This window comes from Manis pentadactyla, chromosome 11 (assembly GCF_030020395.1).
Source record: "Manis pentadactyla isolate mManPen7 chromosome 11, mManPen7.hap1, whole genome shotgun sequence".
In the NCBI taxonomy this organism is placed as follows: domain Eukaryota; kingdom Metazoa; phylum Chordata; class Mammalia; order Pholidota; family Manidae; genus Manis; species Manis pentadactyla.
This window is the reverse complement of record NC_080029.1, coordinates 37132595-37152787: the sequence shown is the minus strand read 5'-3', so window position 1 is coordinate 37152787 and position 20193 is coordinate 37132595. Positions and strand designations below refer to the sequence as shown.

General features: G+C 40.2%; 1 protein-coding gene across 12 annotated transcripts in view; it reads left to right on the top strand.

The window, feature by feature from the left end:
* SYNE2 (spectrin repeat containing nuclear envelope protein 2) overlaps window positions 1-20193 on the top strand; it is a 319309-nt gene that overhangs the window by 110386 nt on the left and 188730 nt on the right. For 10 of the 12 annotated variants that reach the window (XM_057488386.1, XM_057488385.1, XM_036906084.2 and 7 more), the window contains 8 exons: window positions 792-950; window positions 8007-8218; window positions 8348-8456; window positions 9251-9369; window positions 9576-9702; window positions 11268-11425; window positions 12611-12758; window positions 13420-14030. In XM_057488386.1, the coding sequence (XP_057344369.1) occupies window positions 792-950; window positions 8007-8218; window positions 8348-8456; window positions 9251-9369; window positions 9576-9702; window positions 11268-11425; window positions 12611-12758; window positions 13420-14030 (1643 nt within the window). The remainder of the gene's footprint in view (window positions 1-791; window positions 951-8006; window positions 8219-8347; window positions 8457-9250; window positions 9370-9575; window positions 9703-11267; window positions 11426-12610; window positions 12759-13419; window positions 14031-20193) is intronic. The other 2 variants (XM_036906082.2, XM_036906091.2) reach the window with 1 other exon arrangement.

Sequence of the window (20193 nt, the reverse complement as noted above, 5' to 3'; positions counted from 1 at the left end):
CTGGTCAAGTTGCCTAACTTCTAGGAGCTTCACTGATAAGATGGGAATAATCCCAACTACTTGGCAGGATCCTTGCAAGGATTTATCTACAGCACCCAGTGCAGAGAATGTTGAATAAATGGTAACTGGTGTTAAGTGTGTGTCTATGGGTGTAGAGAGAGAGAATAAGGTAATATTCTACATGTTACTGTTATTCTGCATGTCTACTGTTAAAGGTCCTGTTAAAATATTTTAAAATTAACTTTTTCGATTTTAGAACAATTTTAGGTTTACAGAATTATTATAAAGGTAGTACAGAAAGTTCCAGTATACCACGTGCCCAGTTTCCCCTATAATTATCATCCTATATTAATGTAATACCTTTGTCACAATTAATGGACTAATACTGATACATGATTTACTAAAGTTTATGCTTTATTCCTATTTCCACAGTTTTCCCCTAATGTTCTTGTTTTCCATTTCAGGATCTCATCCAGGATACAAATTGTAGTTACTGGTTATTTCTCCATAGGCTCAGATATGTGTTTTGTATATATCTTCTCCCAATCTGCAGCTCGTGTTTTAATTCTCTTAACTGTGTCTTTCACAACTAAAACACATTTTTAGTTGTTAGAAAAGAAATATGTTCATGGGCCTGATATATTAAAACATTTTCCCCAAAGACACAGGATGAATCACAATGTCACTTATTTATGCTCTTTTTTCACCCTTTGTTACTACAGATATTTTTATTGTGTTTTCAATATATTCTGTTCCCATGGCTCATATGTGCTCTTTTTTTCTTTTTGCAGTCTCTTCATCATGAAATGTCTTTGTATATTCAACAAATAAAAATAGACATTGAAAAAGGAAAACTAAGTGACAGTATTTCAAAACTCGAAAAACAAATAAATAAAGAAAAGAAACTGATTCGCAGAGGAAGGACCAAGGGTCTCCTCAAGGAACATGAGGTGAGCCACCTGTTTTCATTTAAATGTTGTCATTATTTTGGAATTTATCTTAAACAGTTGTGTATGTCCTTAGCCTGGGATTAAATCTGTTCTGAAAATTACTTCAACCCTCAAGTTCCCTGGGGATTATCCCTTACATGGCTGGAATTCTAACTAGAGCCTGAACCTCTTGCATTTTAGAAGTGAGAAAAAATTCAGCATTAAGTTAACATTTCATGACTTCCCTTGACATTCTCAGTGGCTCCTGTCCTCCAGACTCTGGTTGCAAACTCGTCACCTGTTGAAGTTCCCACAGTTGCTTTTGAGAGGACATAGTGTCCTTAGAAGGGCAGCTTTTGTGAAAGACAGCATATCAGGGTATAATCATCTGGGGCGAATCTAATGATCTCTCTTTGGTCCCCATCCTGGTTGATGGCTTCTGTGTATGTGATAGTACTGACTCCTCTTTTCATCCCTTTTAAACTTTCTACTGCTGTGATTCTCTCTGACTTTTCCTTACTTTATTTTTTGGGAGGGCTTCCTTTTAGTGTTTCCCACAGATTTTCCCTTTTACTGTGTTGTCTTAGTGTTTTGGTTTGGGAGGGAGATTTCCATTTTTGCTAACTGAATGCTTGCTGTAGGGTTTTTGTACACTCCAGGGTTTTCACTGCCCTCTCTGCAGTGAGAGTGCCTAGATCATCACCTCCAGCTGAGTCCTTCCCCTGAGCTCCAGGCTCTGTCTCCGAGCAGCAGACATCACCGCTGTTCTGCTTCTTTTCCTTCCTTTCTGCCGGTGTTGCCACATCCGGTAACCTGGGTTATTGTCTCAGTGTCAGGATGGTTGCACCATCCTCCAGCCATCACCAGAATGAACACTTTAAACCACAAATCTTCTGTCACTGGTTTACCATTACCCCCAGGACATCTCCAAACCCCTTACGAGGCCACCCGGGTCCTTCCAGGCTGGCTCTAGGACACCTCCAGCACCCCTCTCCCCTGCTGCGCCCTCCAGCCACACTGCACTGCTTGTCCCTTTGGAGCACTGGCGCTCTTCCTCTCTTGGCTGCTCCCGTGCTCGCAATGCCCTTTCTCCCATTCACAGAGAGGACTCACGCGTCTTTCTGCTGCCAGCTCAGATAAGTAGGCTTTCTCTGACTCTTTGAAGGCAGGGAGTAGCTGTCATAGCACTTGTCTAGCTACATGCTCTTTATTTGTGTGACTACTGAAGGGGAGGAAGTTTCCGTTGGCCATCTTGGGGCCCCTGGCTGGGTCTGATACTAAACTGACAGTGAAACAGTCTTAACAGGTGAAAAGCATGCATATTTTATTGGATTCTTGCATGCACATGGGAGCCTTCACGAGAATGAAGACCCAAAGAAGTGACCAGAGCAGGGACCTTTTATGACCTTTACACAAAGAAATGAGTCATTTGTGAAGAGTTCACAAGACTAAGGGGTTTGGGCTGGGGTAGTAAATGGTGCAGAACTAGGAAGGTAAGAGTTATTTTAACGAGGTTTGTTTGCACTGTTGGATTCTCCCAGAGGAGAGCGCCGCCCCAAATCACTCACAGAAGGCGTCTCTTGATGCAATAAGCAAGAGGAATTTATTCAGACACCAGCTAGCTGGGGTCCAAGTGTCAGCCCGACGCAGCGGGTCTCAACAAGGACCCCGAGCACTTAGAGTCAGAGGTTTTTATAGCATTTTCAAAAAGGGCAGTACTTTTCTACAAACACATCACATTGTTTTTCCAAAAAAACACATACATTTTGGCTGACGCCACATCCTGGGGGTCTGGTGAGATAAGATCACCCTCGGAATGTTAGGGTGGTTCTTAGTAAGGTAAGCTTGGTATGTATGATTAACTGATTGAGGTTGGCTAACTAAAGGTCACTGCAATCAACGCTGGCTGACTAACTTGTTTTTCAAGGTTCTAATATTTTCCTATTTTCTTCCTTCTAGGTTAGAAAATGGAGTCTAAGCTTTTAAGATGGCTATACTTATGCTAACTTTCTATCTTCAATAAGGTTGATTCTTAGTGAAGGATTCTACATTTCCCCACTTCTTTTTAAGAAGCATTCCAATCATGGAATGCTTGTGTCTTCTTGTTGTGCGAGTGAATGATATTGTTGCCTCAACATTAGCACTTGAACGGTGCTCACTCTTTCTCTAACAAAAGTTATCAGCCGATTTAGTATACAGGGTCTTAAAGTAAGGAGTAGTATAAGAATAAGTAAAGGCCCAGTCAAGGTGGATATCAAGGTTGTAAGCCACGGAGATCTAGTAAACCAGGACTCAAATAGCCCTTGGCCGGCCTCCCGTTCTCTCTTTCTTTGATCTAACTTTTCTCTAAGTTTTGACATTGAATCTCTTACTATTCTAGAATGGTCTGCGTAAAAGCAGCATTCTTCTTTTAAGGCTGCACACAATTTTCTTTCTTTTAAAAACAACAGATCTAATTCTCGTCTGTTCTGCAAGACTACTTCAGACAGGGAGGTTAGAGATTCTTCAAGTTTGGTAATGGCTTGTTCTATAGTCTTTAGGTCTTCATCAATTGCTGTCCTCAATCCCGCATAATGTTGGTTCTCTTGGATAATGGCGGCTGTCCCTGTTCTTACTCCAGCTGCGACTCTTATTCTTAATAATACAGCTAAGGTCAGCGAGATTGGCTCTCTTCTATACCTGTGTTTTGGTTCAAATTCAGCTACGAATGAGAAATCATCATGATACATCAATCTAGGTACTAATTGAACCATGATACAGAAGTCACGGGAAGAATTGAAGGCGGAAGTAGAGACACATGGGGTCAATCCAGTATTACAGGCCCACCACCCTTCGGGAGGAGGGACTAGATACTCATTTTCACCTGAGGAATTTACGGATATGGTTTCATTACACAAAGCTTCATGAGTGGGGGGAACTGAACTTAAACATTTCCCTCTTCCAGTCACCTCGGTCAGGGTCAGCTTCTTATGGCTTCTCCAGCTACAGATCTCGTGGCTGGTCATTCTGTTAAAATTTCCTAACAGCCCTAATCTTTCATAGTAAGGAGGTCTAGAGGAGAAACACAACCAACAGGATTTAGTAGTATTAGGGTTGGTGGTGTTTAGAACTTGGAAAGCTCTCTCAAGGAGATTGAAGAGGCGTTGTCCAGTGTCAGGAAAGGGGGCTATTTGGTCAGGGGTGAGGGCAGCAGAAATAGTGGTAGGGTCTACCGGAGGCACTGGAGTCTGCTTCAAGATCGAGGTTGGGAGACGTGGTTGATTTCTTAGGACAGAATTAGGTCTGATTGGGGCAGCTGGAAGGGTCTCAACTTTAAGTCTGACAGTAAATACGAGGCCCTTGTCATATCTAGATTTGTAATATCTAAGTCTCCACTGCCGTCCAGTGATCTACTCATCATACTGGCGTCCCTTATCACTGAAAGTGATATTTAAGGGGAGGCACAGTCCTGTCCATTCACAGTTGGGGGATGTGCGGTTCTGGGTTACTTTAAGGAGGTCCCAGTCAGACACAGGATTCTAATAAACGTTACCCGTAGTCTCACAACCTCAAGAGTTACAATAAAAAGATTGCAAGTCCCCACATTGTTGGGTTTGTTGGTAGGTTCGTCCGTCACGGGGGCAGACATAGAAAGTGGTGGTCTTTATCTGTTGGCGTGCGGCCGGATTTCTGCACCTAAAGCTCTATAAGCCACTTTGGCTCTGGGCTTGTTTTCTTCTGACGTAATACGCCGAAGTCGCGGGCCTGACCCTGTTTGCCTGCATCTAGCTAAGCTCGGGTATATCCCAGCTTCTTATTCCAGCGACTAAGGCGCAAACATCAGGGTGCAGGGATGGCCACCAGGTTTTAAGAGGAGCAACCTTAGAAATGGACTATACTGTCTCCCCTGTTTGGGAACAGACCTGCCATGTCAGTAGTCTAGGTTCGTGGGGGTTGGGGTCCTGAAGAGTGGGGAGTAGCTGGGCCATCAGAACCACTAGTGACACAATCATTCTTACACAAGCGAAGTTTAAGAGGGTTATCAGTTCGAAGTACTCGCCAATCCGGGCCTGGTTGAGGTGCTCTCTTCAGATGTGAAGCGTGGACTCAGGAGGAGATGCTATCTACTTTCACAGCTGTGGGAGTAGTCAAAAGGACGATGAAGGGTCCTTTCCACCGGGGCTCAAGATTTCCTGTTCGGTGTCGTCTCACGTAGACAGAGTCTCCCACTTGGAATTGATGAGGTACTGAGATGTCCTCTGGCTGATAGACTTCTCGGATAGAGGCTCACACTTCTTTCTGCACAGCTTCCAGAGCCCGTAACTTTTTAAGCAGAAACTTATTAGTCACACATTCAGAGGATGTATGGAGGTGAGCTGCATTTAGCGGAGCTGGAGCTCCAAACATTATTTCAAAAGGTGTTAGTTTAAAACGGCTGGGGGTGTTTCTGACTCGAAATAAGGCGAAAGGAAAGAGGACTAACTAATTACATAAACCAGTCTCTATGGATAATTTAGTCAGGTTCTCTTTTAAAGTTCTATTCATCTTTTCTACCTGTCCTGAGCTCTGGGGTCTATATGCACAGTGCAATTTCTAATCTGTCCTCAGGATCTTGGCCAATCCCTGACTTAGCTGGGCAACAAAGGCAGGACCGTTGTCAGAGCCGATTACTTTTGGGATCCCGAACTTGGGAAATATTTCTTCAAGGATCTTCTTGGACACCATCTGAGCTGTCTCAGTTTTGGTGGGGAACACCTCTGCCCATCCTGAAAAGGTGTCTAGGAAAACTAGGAGGTATTTATATCTATACTTAGCAGGCTTAATTTCAGTGAAGTCAACTTCTCAGTAGGCTCTTGGCCGATCTCCTCAAAGCTTCTTTCCGCATATTACTTGATGTCTGTTCACATTTACTAATTGGCAAGGAACACAATTTCTTACAACCTCGTCTGCCAATTTTCTCAAACCGATGACATGATAAGGGGAATCTCGAACCAGGGTTTTTAGATTATTGGCCCCCAAATGTGTCAACTGATGTAATTGCCTTAAGTATTCTCTTGCCTTTTTCTGGGGCAGGATAATTTTCTCATCTTCTGACTTATACATTCCAAGGGGTGGGGATTTTTGGATCCTCAACTTGTCCATCCGAGCAAGATCCTCGGGGGTATACTGAAAGTTCTTACTACATGTGGCTTCTGGGTACACCTGGAGGGGTAAGATGTTCGTTCCCTGGGCTGCTTGTTTTGCGGCTTGGTCCACCTTTCTGTTTCCTTGAGCTATTGGAGAGTCACTTTTTTGATGCCCAGGACAATGTATTATTGCTACTTCTCTAGGTCTATGGATGGCTTCTCTTTTTCCTTGCTCTGAGGTTGAGCCTGGGCCACTAAGACTCGAGAGCTCATTTTCTTTTGCACCCAGGGCTTTACCCAGGGTGGTGGATTTTCCACTAACTCCTGCCAGACCACAATATAGGGTTGCTGATCCGGATGTCCTTGAGACGAACTCTGAAAAACAACAGCTTTTACTGCAAGTAAAGTGGAGAGGTCAAAAGTCTCCTCCGGGGGCCACTCTACATTAAGAGTGGGCCACTCGGAGGTACAGAAAGTCTGCCATAGCCCCTTCTTAACTTCTACTGACAAATTGTGTGCCCTCGCTCTCACTTCTGTCCAGTGATCTAACGTCAGACTGAGTGGAGTCGTTACCGTCTGTCCCATGGTCAGTATAACAATTATTAGACACGTACAGAACACAAAAAACAGAGACACACAGAGATTAGACACACAGCGGCCGCACTTAGTTTTCTTCAGATTTCTGACTAAAAACCGAAAAGAATCAGTGGGCTGATACTCTTGGCGCCCGAATATCAACCGTATCTCATCAGATTCACTTTGCCGGAAAAACAGATGAGAGGCCACCAGGCGTCCCTGGCCCTCCAATCTCCCTGAGGCGTCCCCCAGGGTTGCAGCCTGCAGTTCTCCAAGTACGTCTACCGACCGCAGTCTCGATCCCTTTACAGGATCGGGACGACTGCCAGACAAGGGTACCCCTTTTCAGAATTCTGACCGGTCTTACCAAGAAACAGAACACAGAACACAGACAACTCAAGGCGCCACTTAGTCTTACCTCTCCCTCCAAGGGCGACTTTCAGGAGTGAAACGGGGCGAGCGCACAATCCCGGACGAGCCCCCAAATGTTGGATTCTCCCAGAGGAGAGCGCCGCCCCAAATCACTCACAGAAGGCGTCTCTTGATGCAATAAGCAAGAGGAATTTATTCAGACACCAGCTAGCTGGGGTCCAAGTGTCAGCCCGACGCAGCGGGTCTCAACAAGGACCCCGAGCACTTAGAGTCAGAGGTTTTTATAGCATTTTCAAAAAGGGCAGTACTTTTCTACAAACACATCACATTGTTTTTCCAAAAAAACACATACATTTTGGCTGACGCCACATCCTGGGGGTCTGGTGAGATAAGATCACCCTCGGAATGTTAGGGTGGTTCTTAGTAAGGTAAGCTTGGTATGTATGATTAACTGATTGAGGTTGGCTAACTAAAGGTCACTGCAATCAACGCTGGCTGACTAACTTGTTTTTCAAGGTTCTAATATTTTCCTATTTTCTTCCTTCTAGGTTAGAAAATGGAGTCTAAGCTTTTAAGATGGCTATACTTATGCTAACTTTCTATCTTCAATAAGGTTGATTCTTAGTGAAGGATTCTACAGCACATTCCTCTGGTGCCTTGTCTGGGCTGATAAGTTTGTCTCCAGTAAAAGACTATTTCTTGCCTTTAGGCAGACAAAGGGCAGCTTTTTTTGCATTTACTGCTTCTTAATTGCCTTCAGCTCAAACTAATTTTCATATCAAAGAGACATGTTTTGGGGTGACATATTCTGGCTTCTTTCCCTGTACTGGACTGCAGCAAATCCCTTTAGGGCTGATTTTCTCTTCTTTGTTTCTCTTGTGCCCATTACCACCCCAGGCACACAGTGGATGGCCTCTAGAAGAATGTGTTGTTAAAGTCACACACATCTGTTAGATTCTACTCCTTATGGGCTAATCACATAAACTCATTTGAAACACATTTCCTGCTTTATTTCCTCAATCAGGCCTGCTTTTCTGAGGAAGGCAATCTGTACCAGCTTGATCACCACGTGGCTGTCCTGCGGGAGCTGTGTGAAGAGCTGACTTCACAGAGGAGTCAACAAGACACGAGGAGAGTGCTCACAGATTATGAACAAAAGATAGAAAGACTTCGGAAACGTGCTTCCGAGATTCGTATGACCCTGCAGTCCACAGTGGGAGACACGTCGATAAACAAGTTAGTGCTTCTTAAGAATAGCTACGCGTTAGGGAAGAATGAGATAAAGCCTCTTCAAAACCAAATGACACTGAGTAGCATAGGCTTCGTTTTTGTCCATTTTAATATGCAATTTTGATTCTTTCCTAGGGGGATGATGAGCACATCTGAAAATGGAGGAAGGGAGGCCCACTGTGAGATGCCATCTGGAAACTCAGATGATCAGCCTTCAGCTGAAAAGGTGTTAAATGCGGATAATGTACGTTAGGAGTAGACCCAGGGAAAAAAGGCTGAGTGTACAGTAATCCACCTATCATTTAAGTGTTGGTTTTAATTATCTGATGCTTCTATCAGCTAAAAATTCCCACTTAAATATGTAGGAAGACTACTTTTCAAAGAGTTCAAATACAATGGACCATTGCTATACCTAACGTAACTTCATCTTCCTCTGAAGATACAAACAGTTCTTTCAAGGAAACCATTTTGAGCCTTTATGAATACACTGCAGTGTTCCTCTTGAGAATATGAGGCTGAGCTTCATCTGTACAAATGCTTCAGCATCATTGAAATAAACTAGGTCATTTATCATTTGTCTTTTTCTAATTATAATGTCCTTTACTGTCCTTTGGAATTGAATTTTCTAAATTTTTGAGCTCTAGGTAAGTGGGTGTTTGTGTATGTCACAGCCCAGCCTGCCAGTCGGCAGGTGTGGGGAAGGAATCAGGTGTACCTGAGGTCTGCTCCTGCATGCTAGGCTCCTGGCTGGCTTCAACTGTGGCTGTGAGGTTGCAGGCAGAAATAGCACTCAGGGGTTGGGAGAACGCCTTTCCCATGCTGACATACCAATTAGAAGGTGAGATGCAGGCTCATAAATTTCCTCTGGCCTGTTGGAAGGACTTTCTCTGAGCAGAGAAACCTCAAATGAATTGTATTCTGTCCTGGTTTGGGGTATACAGAATCAATTATATACCTTTGTAGCATAAAGTGTTTATCTTTTCCAGACAATTAAGTATATTGAAGATACTGTGTTTACTATTTTGCATATTTGCTTAGGCAATGGAATCGAGTGAGAGTTTCAGCGTGGGATCTGAATTAAAGCCTCAGCAGGAAGAAAGCATTATGGAAAAGTATGAAAAGGATCATAATGCATCTGTAAATAGTTTACGAGAGAGGTAAACTATTTTAAACAACTGGAAGATGCACCAAAAATCGCTCATCAATGCAGACACATTATACTTTAATCATAATTTTTGCATGTGGTCCAGTAACTTAAACAGATATTCCCTGGGATTTCCTCATGTACAGTCAACAGTAGTTTAAAAAAAAAGTTCTGTCTTATGTTTAAAATGAAGTAACATTGCATTTAATTTTTTCCCAGATATGATATGCACAGAGAAACTCTTGAATTATACCTACAAAACAACAAATTCAGGATCACTTCTGATTTCTCTGGTGACAGGGAAGGGAGTAGCACTTGCCTGCAGGATAAGCTGACAGAGCTACAGGTAATTACTGAAAATATTATTAGAGAAGTTTTATCTTTTATTAGAAAATAATATGAATACAGAATTCATTTTTGTTGTGTTCCCATATGTTAGTTGTTTCCAAAGAACTCTCCTTGTTGGATTGCGTTTCTGATGTCACTCTATTCCAAAAAGTGATATGTATTCACAGACCAAACTCCAGAAAGACTTTGGTTCAGGGTGCTTACTGATTGCTCATGCTCTGTTTGGTACTCTAGATGTTGTGGCTAGTAGAGTTTGGACTGTGCTTGGGATGGGGATGAGGGTGTCAAGTGAATTGGTCAAAACACTGAAGGCAGTTTCCATTTCAACCAACACTGCTTCTGTGCTATTCTAAAATGAACAGCACCTGAAAAACCAGTGACTTGGAATATTTGTTTCATCTGTTCATCATCTTGACCACATTGTCATGTTGTCTTCCTGATGTTGGACAGCAAGGAAGGTGCAGGCAGTGCAGGGTGTTTTCATGGTCTTCTGTGGAGCCATCAGAGAAAGTACTGCATATGACTCAGGAGCTACAGAAAAGCTCTCTAGTGGTTGGCACACCAGTTGTAAGCTCTATGAATAAATGTCTTATTTTGAAGATGATTTGTGCATTGCAGTGCAGGGCAGTGCTCTTGTATGCGTGGAACTGTGTTAGAGCAAACCCCTACAGTACACCCCCACACAACACCCCCACTGAACACCCTGGCAGTGCGCCCCCATAGGACACCCCCACTGAACACCATTAAGTGGAGAAAAGGGCTGTGGGTGGTCCCTACAGTGCCCTCCCCTATTTTCTAGTTATCTTCCTTTTATGATGCCAGTTCCTAAGTCACATGCCACCATCTGGCTCCTATTTTCCACCTGAATAAGCAAAATTCATATGTTAAAATCTTTGTTATTCAAGTGATGGATTTAGCACATTTTCATTGCAATTAAGAAACTGTCTTGAGACCTTGCTCCAGTAACTGAATAATGAATTGGTTAGAAAAGCTACGCTAATCCTTGGGGAAAGTGAAGAACAAATTATAGTGATCAGCACTCAGTAAAATTCTGTAGCAGGGCCTTCTTTTTTTTTAAAGAACCAAGATAAGGAGCTAAAATAGTGTCGAATTTTTAGATGTTTAATTATAAATCATAAATTAATTTTATTCACTACGTTGATAGGAACAGTTTTGGTTCACTCCAGTTTTCTTTTAGTTTAGGGAAAAACAAAGTGTATTATCTAGAGGAAATAGAATATCTGCTCTTACATCTCTATGTTTCTTTCTAAATTGTATTCTGTGCACCCAACGAGGGGAAGGGAGTTTAGAGTCCTTTGAAAGCCGTATTGTTGACTCCCGAGACTTAATTGAATGGGTCCTCTGAGAGCACAGTTAAGAGCATTGTTTCCTGAAGGATACTTCACTTCATTATTCAGATGGTTGGAATATGTTTTTTTAATGTATTTTCATGTGAAACTTTGTGTTTGTTTCCATAGTTGGTGATGGTCTCATTTGGTAAGAACAGAATAATTGTGCTTGTTAACCCATGAGTTGATAAGTTAATTTACGCATTTTATCTAGGTCTTAAAAAATGAAATGGATGCTTGCTGGAAAGAGTTTGAAATCACTTCATTGAAGTTAGAAGAGCTTGAGAGTGACATGAAGAAACCTTTTTTAGTTCAGGCGAGAGACAGATTAAAGGGAGAAGAAAGAGAGGTTCAGATGACTCTTAATACCAGGTATAATTCTGAGTTCTGTTACCATAAATTTACTAAAAATTTTAATGCTCTTTTTAGCTAGGCTAGTATTCTACTAAGTATGCTTATTTTATTTGGTGATCACAACAACTATAAGAGAGGTTACCAGTATGATGGCCATTTTACTGATGAGGAAACAGATACTCAGGGAAGTTAAATAACATAACCAAGCCACACCACTGGTCAGAGACTTAAGTGGAACTTTAAGTCTGTGGAGTTCCAAAGGCCATGTTCTTTCCACGGTCTCCCCTTGGGCATGGTTTTAGCCATGTCACATAACTTCTCTGGGCCTTGATTTTCTCATTTCTAAAATGAGAGCACTGTTTTTATCCCCTTTGTATAGGAAGTTTATCCCAGGACATATCCCCATTTTACAGAGGTGGGAACTGAGGCTCAGAGTCTATACATTGTTTATCCAGGGTCACATTATTAAATAGAGCCCATTTTTTGAGCTCTATTATGTTTCTACTAATAAAATAATTAGTATTCATAATGAGGCTTATTTGTTATCAAGGCAAAATTAAATTACATTCAGTGTAGTTGACCCTTGAACCACATGGGGTGAGTGCTGACCCCTGCACAACTGAAAATACATGTATAACACATATTTTATATGATATATGAATTACATACTGTATTTTTTTTTAAAAAGGTGGGGAAAAGAAAATGTCCTTTCAAATTATCTCAAATCTCCCCAAATTTTCCAGTACAATTATTGCAAAAAAAAGTTATGCATATAAGTGGACCCACACAGTTCAAACCCATGTTTAAGGGTCAACTGTACTGTGTATTTCACAGGAAAAGGAAAGGTTTAGTATGTTTTACAACAATTTTCCATTCAGGCATTAAACTGTTATGAATTCTTGTATATAGCAAACAACTCATTCATTGGCATTTTGGATTGCTGGGTTTAGATTTTTTTTTTTTTTTTTGAGAGGGCATATCTTATATTTATTGATCAAATGGTTGTTAACAACAATAAAATTCTGTGTAGGGGACTCTATGCACAATCATTAGAGATTTTAATATGATGAACTGTACATATCATTGTATGTATTCTTATTGGGTAATTGTTTTCTGCTCTTGGTTAAATAATGGCACTAATATGTTTTATATGATATCTTTCTGTTATTTTTTTCACTCACTTCTGGTTTATTTCTCACCCAGAATGGAGTCTTTGGAGAGCGCACTGCAGATTGTATTACCCGTAGAGAAGGAATCACTCCTTGTCTGTGGTTCAGACCTGCTTCTCCATGAAATGGCCATTGAGGAATTTCACCTCACTGATGCTGATGGCATTTATCAAAATCTGAGGGTAAACAGAAGCTCTCACAGTGTATTTGTAGAGTAAATCAGTTCTTCAGAGATTTATACATGCTTATGGATTTTTAATTATATAGCAATAATATACATTTTGAATATAAGCCATGGCAAAAGAATCTTCAGTAATTTAGACTTGTTATTTATTTCTTAATTCTTTAATTCCTTGCAAATTTGGAAGTAAAGAACTGTGGAGTAAATAGGTATTTTCTTTGAAATGAAGGCTTGTTTATGAATGCCTTTTCCAATGCCTGAAATCCTATTTTACTGGACTCACATGCTTAAATTGGCATATTCTATGGTTGACTTATTCCAAATAGCATCTTAAATTAAAAATAATTTTTGTTTTTCAGATTATGAACAGATGTTTCAGCAATTCAATTTCTAATTATTTTCATTGAAGCAATAGATTTAAATACTTGTTTTCTTTTTTGGGGATTGAAACTTCAGGAGGGTTATCAGTTAATGAAACATCTAGGCCCCCCTGATTATTTGTACTTAAAATGTTCCCTTCTGGTTAAACTGTCAGCCTTGGTTAAAATGGGAATTAATTTTCTAGAACCAGTTCTAGTCACGTAATTTTCAGGTTCATTTCTGATGTGCAGTCTTTCTTTTATCTGCCTCAGTGTTCCCAGCTTTTCTTACCTTTATTTTAGAATATCCAAGATTCCATAGCAAAACAGATCGAAATATGCAACAATTTGGAACAGTTGGGCAACTATGCATTAAAGGAATTACACCCACTTGATATATGTGCAACGCAATGTATTATACAGAAACTCAGAACACAACTCGAAGAAGTGAACTACAAGGTGCAGAGGAGTAAAGATGCCCTCAAAGCTCTGGAAGAGTTTTTGGCTTCTCTGAGAACAGCTGAACTTTCTTTTGAGCCTGTTACAAACCTTTCAGCCTCAGATATACAGATGGTACCAGGAAATACTTTGGCAGTAGAAAATAAAGAGGGAGAAATTCATCTAATGAAAGATATGGCAAGACTTTTGGATAAACGTTTGAAGATACTCAATATAAGCTTTAAAGATGCTGAGCAGTGTGAAGATACCTCCTGTGAAAAACTTCTTGATGCTTTGTCCAAAAAGTTCTGTGAGACACATGGCCATGGTGTACTGGAGGAACTCAGTGAAGAAGACAAATTACTCAAGATTTGTATTTTAAAAAATAACGAACTCCTGAAAAATATTCAAGAGGTACACAATCAAATCAGTAAGATTGGTCTTAAGGATCCAACTGCTCCAGCTGTAAAACAGCGGTAAGTATCAGTCAACCATTTCTCCATGCAAGATGACACTCTTCTCTATTTGTAAATATCTTTTAGGTGAAACAAATACTTTCTGTGTCTTTCTACTTCTATTCCATCCCATTCTATTCGGTGTTCAGCATTCTTTTTCTTAGACTTTTCAAACAAGGTTCCTTTCTGTTGATATTGTGCCTTTATAAAGTGTGTATTTTTTTCTCGTTAAACTGTGCATTCTCATGGACAAAGGAGTAGTGAGATAGATATGTATAAAGTACATGAGTTCTTTCAGAGTCTCTTTAGTGTGTTTGTTAGGGGTTCTCCTGATGGGGGAAGACTTGGAAAACTTCGCACATATGATAGTAAACAAGTGGTGGAAAACACACTTGCCACACCTTGTCCCTGTTTCTTCCTTAATTATTTGGTCTCATCTGCTCCTGCAGGATTAGGATGGGGACTGAGTGGGAAGGCATGGGACTGAATTTCAGAGGCAAGCTGAGGTTAATGTTGAATCTGGAGACTGAACAGAATTGCAGTAAACTGAGGTTGGCAGTCTTCTAGATGAGTGCAGCTATTTTAATTCAGAACCAGCCTCCATGTCCTGAAAATGAAAATGTGAGCAAGAGTTACTTTTGTGGAGCTCCTCTCTCATTTCTAAATCTTTCCCACTCTCTGTCTCTTCTGCCCACCTCTGTTGCCTCAGCTCAATGCTCTCTAGAGGCTCGTTAGCTGACCAAACTCTTCCCTCTGAAATTTCCCTGTGCTCTTAGTCTTAAGGAGACTAATGTTCCTATAACACCCCAGTTCTTAATGAGGTATTGAACTAATTACTAATTTAGTTAATTCTTTTTTTTTTTTTTTTGTAGATAATTATTTTTTATTGAAGGGTAGTTGACGCACAGTATTACATTACATTAGTTTCAGGTGTACAACACAGTGATAAAACATTTATATACATGACAATTCTAGGTTCCAGCTATCACCCTACCAAGCTGTTACAATATCTTGACTATATTTCTTATGCTTTACATTACATCCCGGTTACTTATTTATTTTACCATTGGAAGTATGTACTTTTTTTGTTGTTTTTTTTTCGTTTTTGTTTTGTGAGGGCATCTCTCATATTTATTGATCAAATGATTGTTAACAACAATAAAATTCTGTATAGGGGAGTCAATGCTCAATGCACAATCGTTAATCCACCCCAAGCCTAATTTTCATCAGTCTCCAATCTTCTGAGGCAAAACAAACAAGTTCTTACATGGAGAACAAATTCTTACATAGTGAATAAGTTCTTACATGGTGAACAGTACAAGGGCAGTCATCACAGAAACCTTCGGTTTTGCTCATGCATTATGAACTATAAACACTCAGTTCAAATATGAATACTCATTTGGTTTTTATACTTGATTTATATGTGGATACCACATTTCTCTCTTTATTATTATTATTTTTAATAAAATGCTGAAGTGGTAGGTAGATACAAGATAAAGGTAGAAAAAATAGTTTAGTGTTGTAAGAGAGCAAATGTAGATGATCAGGTGTGTGCCTGTAGACTATGTGTTAATCCAAGCTAGACCAGGGCAATAAAACATCCACGTATGCAGAAGATTTCTCTCAGAACGGGGGGGTGAGGTTCTAAGCCTCACCTCTGTTGATCCCCAATTTCTCACCTGATGACCCCCCTGCGACTGTGCCTGTCTTAGGTTGTTCCTCCCTTGAGGAATCTTACCCGTCTCTGGCTAACTAGTAATCTTCCGGGGCCATACAGGGAAATGTAAAGTTGGTAAGTGAGAGAGAAGCCTTATTGTTTGAAAAGGTTAGCTTTTTACTTCTTTGCATATTTATGCCCTGTGGCTTTTATGCCCAGCATTTGTCTTGAGGTATCTTTACCACTTGGAAGAATTATGATACTCGGTAAATTTGATATGAGGCATGAATTCTATTTAAGGGTTGTAATTAGAAAGGAAGAAGAAAAGCTATAGAAGTAGCAGGCGGAAGAAAACATGGGAAGATTGATTATTTCTTTGACATATCTTCTTGTAGAGTAACTTCAGCATATATAGGTTTTAAGCTACTACTTAAATTGCGCACACACATTAACATAATAGGAGTATAGTTACATAACCAAAGCATACCTATAATTACCAGCCATCTCCAGTGAAACCAAGAAAACCAGTTAGGCACCTTAGGCATTTGTGAAAACTTCTCTATGATATGGTGGATATTGTCCAACTGAACTTAAACAGTCTGAGAGAAATCAGACAAATTAAAACAACCCATTCCTGGGGAATGTTCACATCCCTTATGTTCTTTTAACAGTAAATAGTCTGTAGTTGTAAGATTTTTGAGCGCTACAATTTGCACTTCTCCTAATTCTTGGTTGAGTTCCAACAGTATAGATCCAGTCAAATTTGTTGTTTTACTGTATGCACAGGCCAGCTTAGATATCTCCTTCCTCATTCCCATGGCAAGTCCAGGAACTGGTGGGATGAGTGCATCTACAGCTGTAGCAGTGCATGGATCTTTGTTGGGGTTTTTTGATGATCATCTTCTGGCATGAGTCTTCCAGAGAGTGCTGATGTTGGAAGTTCTTTTTCATATCGTATCTTAGTTCATTTTCGGGGTAGCCCAATTAGGCTTTGATCTTCTGTATAAACGCAAACAGACCCTTTGCCTACACTTTTATATGCCCTTTATACCCTTGTATAGAACTCATTGGAGGTTACCACACAGGAACTGCCCTTTTTGATTTGTTTTGTTTTGTTTTTGGTATCACTAATCTACACTTACATGACGAATATTATGTTTACTAAGCTCTCCCCTATACCAGGTCCCCCCTATAAACCCCTTTACAGTCACTGTCCATCAGCATAGCAAAATGTTGTAGAATCACTACTTGCCTTCTCTGTGTTGTACAGCCCTCCCTTTTCTCCTACCCCCCCATGCATGTTAATCTTAATACCTCCCTACTTCTCCCCACCTCTTATCCCTCCCTACCCACCCATCCTCCCCAGTCCCTTTCCCTTTGGTACCTGTTAGTCCATTCTTGAGTTCTGTGATTCTGCTGCTGTTTTGTTCCTTCAGTTTTTCCTTTGTTCTTATATTCCACAGATAAGTGAAATCATTTGGTATTTCTCTTTCTCCACTTGGCTTGTTTCACTGAGCATAATACCCTCCAGCTCCATCCATGTTGCTGCAAATGATTGGATTTGCCCTTTTCTTATGGCTGAGTAGTATTCCATTGTGTATATGTACCACATCTTCTTTATGCATTCATCTATCGATGGACATTTAGGTTGCTTCCAATTCTTGGCTATTGTAAATAGTGTTGCGATAAACATAGGGGTGCACTGATCTTTCTCATACTTGATTGCTGCATTCTTAGGGTAAATTCCTAGGAGTACAATTCCTGGGTCAAATGGTAAGTCTGTTTTGAGCATTTTGATGTACCTCCATCCTGCTTTCCACAATGGTTGAACTAACTTACATTCCCACCAGCAGTGTAGGAGGGTTCCCCTTTCTCCACAGCCTCGCCAACATTTGTTGTTCTTTGTCTTTTGGATGGCAGCCATCCTTACTGGTGTGAGGTGATACCTCATTGTAGTTTTAATTTGCATTTCTCTGATAATTAGCGATGTGGAGCATCTTTTCATGTGTCTGTTGGCCATCTGTATTTCTTTTTTGGAGAACCGTCTGTTCAGTTCCTCTGCCCATTTTGTAATTGGGTTATTTGTTTTTTGTTTGTTGAGGCATGTGAGCTCTTTATATATTCTAGACGTCAAGCCTTTATCGGATGTGTCATTTTCAAATATATTCTCCCATATTGTAGGGATCGTTTTTGTTCTATTGATGGTGTCTTTTGCTGTACAGAAGCTTTTCAGCTTAATATAGTCCCACTTACTCATTTTTGCTGTTGTTTTCCTTGCCCGGGGAGATATGTTCAAGAAGAGGTCACTCATGTTTATGTCTAAGAGGTTTTTGCCTATGTTTTCTTCCAAGAGTTTAATGGTTTCATGACTTACATTCAGGTCTTTGATCCATTTTGAGTTTACTTTTGTATATGGGATTAGACAATGGTCCAGTTTCATTCTCCTACATGTAGCTGTCCAGTTTTGCCAGCACCATCTGTTGAAGAGACTGTCATTTTGCCATTGTATGTCCATGGCTCCTTTATCAAATATTAATTGATCATGTATGTCTGGGTTAATGTCTGGATTCTCTAGTCTGTTCCATTGGTCTGTGACTCTGCTCTTGTGCCAGTACCAAATTGTCTTGATTACTATGGCTTTATAGTAGAGCTTGAAGTTGGGGAGTGAGATCCCCCCTACTTTATTCTTCTTTCTCAGGATTGCTTTGGCTATTCGGTGTCTTTGGTGTTTCCATATGAATTTTTGAATTATTTGTTCCAGTTCATTGAAGAATGTTGCTGATAGTTTCATAGGGATTGCATCAAATCTGTATATTGCTTTGGGCAGGATGGCCATTTTGACGATATTAATTCTTCCTAGCCACGAGCATGGGATGAGTTTCCATCTGTTAGTGTCCCCTTTAATTTCTCTTAAGAGTGACTTGTAGTTTTCAGAGTATAAGTCTTTCACTTCTTTGGTTAGGTTTATTCCTAGGTATTTTATTTTTTTTGATGCAATTGTGAATGGAGTTGTTTTCCTTTTTTCTCTTTCTGTTGGTTCATTGTTAGTGTATAGGAAAGCCACAGATTTCTGTGTGTTGATTTTGTATCCTGCAACTTTGCTGTATTCCGATATCAGTTCTAGTAGTTTTGGAGTGGAGTCTTTAGGGTTTTTTATGTACAGTATCATGTCATCTGCAAATAGTGACAGTTTAACTTCTTCTTTACCAATCTGGATTCCTTGTATTTCTTTGTTTTGTCTGATTGCCGTAGCTAGGACCTCCAGTACTATGTTAAATAACAGTGGAGAGAGTGGGCATCCCTGTCTAGTTCCCGATCTCAGAGGAAATGCTCTCAGCTTCTCGCTGTTCAATATAATGTTGGCTGTGGGTTTATCATAGATGGCCTTTATTATGTTGAGGTACTTGCCCTCTATTCCCATTTTGCTGAGAGTTTTTATCATGAATGAATGTTGAACTTTGTCAAATGCTTTTTCAGCATCGATGGAGATGATATTTGGTTTTTGTCTTTCTTTTTGTTGATGTGGTGGATGATGTTGATGGACTTTCGAATGTTGTACCATCCTTGCATCCCTGGGATGAATCCCACTTGGTCATGGTGTATGATCCTTTTGATGTATTTTTGAATTCGGTTTGCTAATATTTTGTTGAGTATTTTTGCATCTACGTTCATCAGGGATATTGGTCTGTAGTTTTCTTTTTTGGTGGGGTGTTTGCCTGGTTTTGGTATTAGGGTGATGTTAGCTTCATAAAACGAGTTTGGGAGTATCCCCTCCTCCTCTATTTTTTGGAAAACTCTAAGGAGAATGGGTATTATGTCTTCCCTGTATGTCTGATAAAATTCCGAGGTAAATCCATCTGGCCCGGGGGTTTTGTTCTTTGGTAGTTTTTTGATTACCGCTTCAATTTCGTTGCTGGTAATTGGTCTGTTTAGATTTTCTGTTTCTTTCTGGGTCAGTCTTGGAAGGTTGTATTTTTCTAGGAAGTTGTCCATTTCTCCTAGGTTTCCCATCTTGTTAGCATATAGGTTTTCAAAGTAGTCTCTAATAATTCTTTGTATTTCTGTGGGGTCCGTTGTGATTTTTCCTTTCTTGTTTCTGATACTGTTGATTTGTGTTGACTCTCTTTTCTTCTTAATAAGTCTGGCTAGAGGCTTATTTATTTTGTTTATTTTCTCAAGAACCAGCTCTTGGTTTCATTGATTTTTGCTATTGTTTTATTCTTCTCAATTTTATTTATTTCTTCTCTGATCTTTATTATGTCCCTCCTTCTGCTGACCTTAGGCCTCTTCTGTTCTTCTTTTTCCAATTTCGATAATTGTGACATTAGACCATTCATTTGGGATTGCTCTTCCTTTTTTAAATATGTTTGAATTGCTATATACTTTCCTCTTAAGACTGCTTTTGTTGTGTCCCACAGAAGTTGGGGCTTAGTGTTGTTGTTGTCATTTGTTTCCATATATTGCTGGATCTCCATTTTGATTTGGTCATTGATCCATTGATTATTTAGGAGCGTGTTGTTAAGCCTC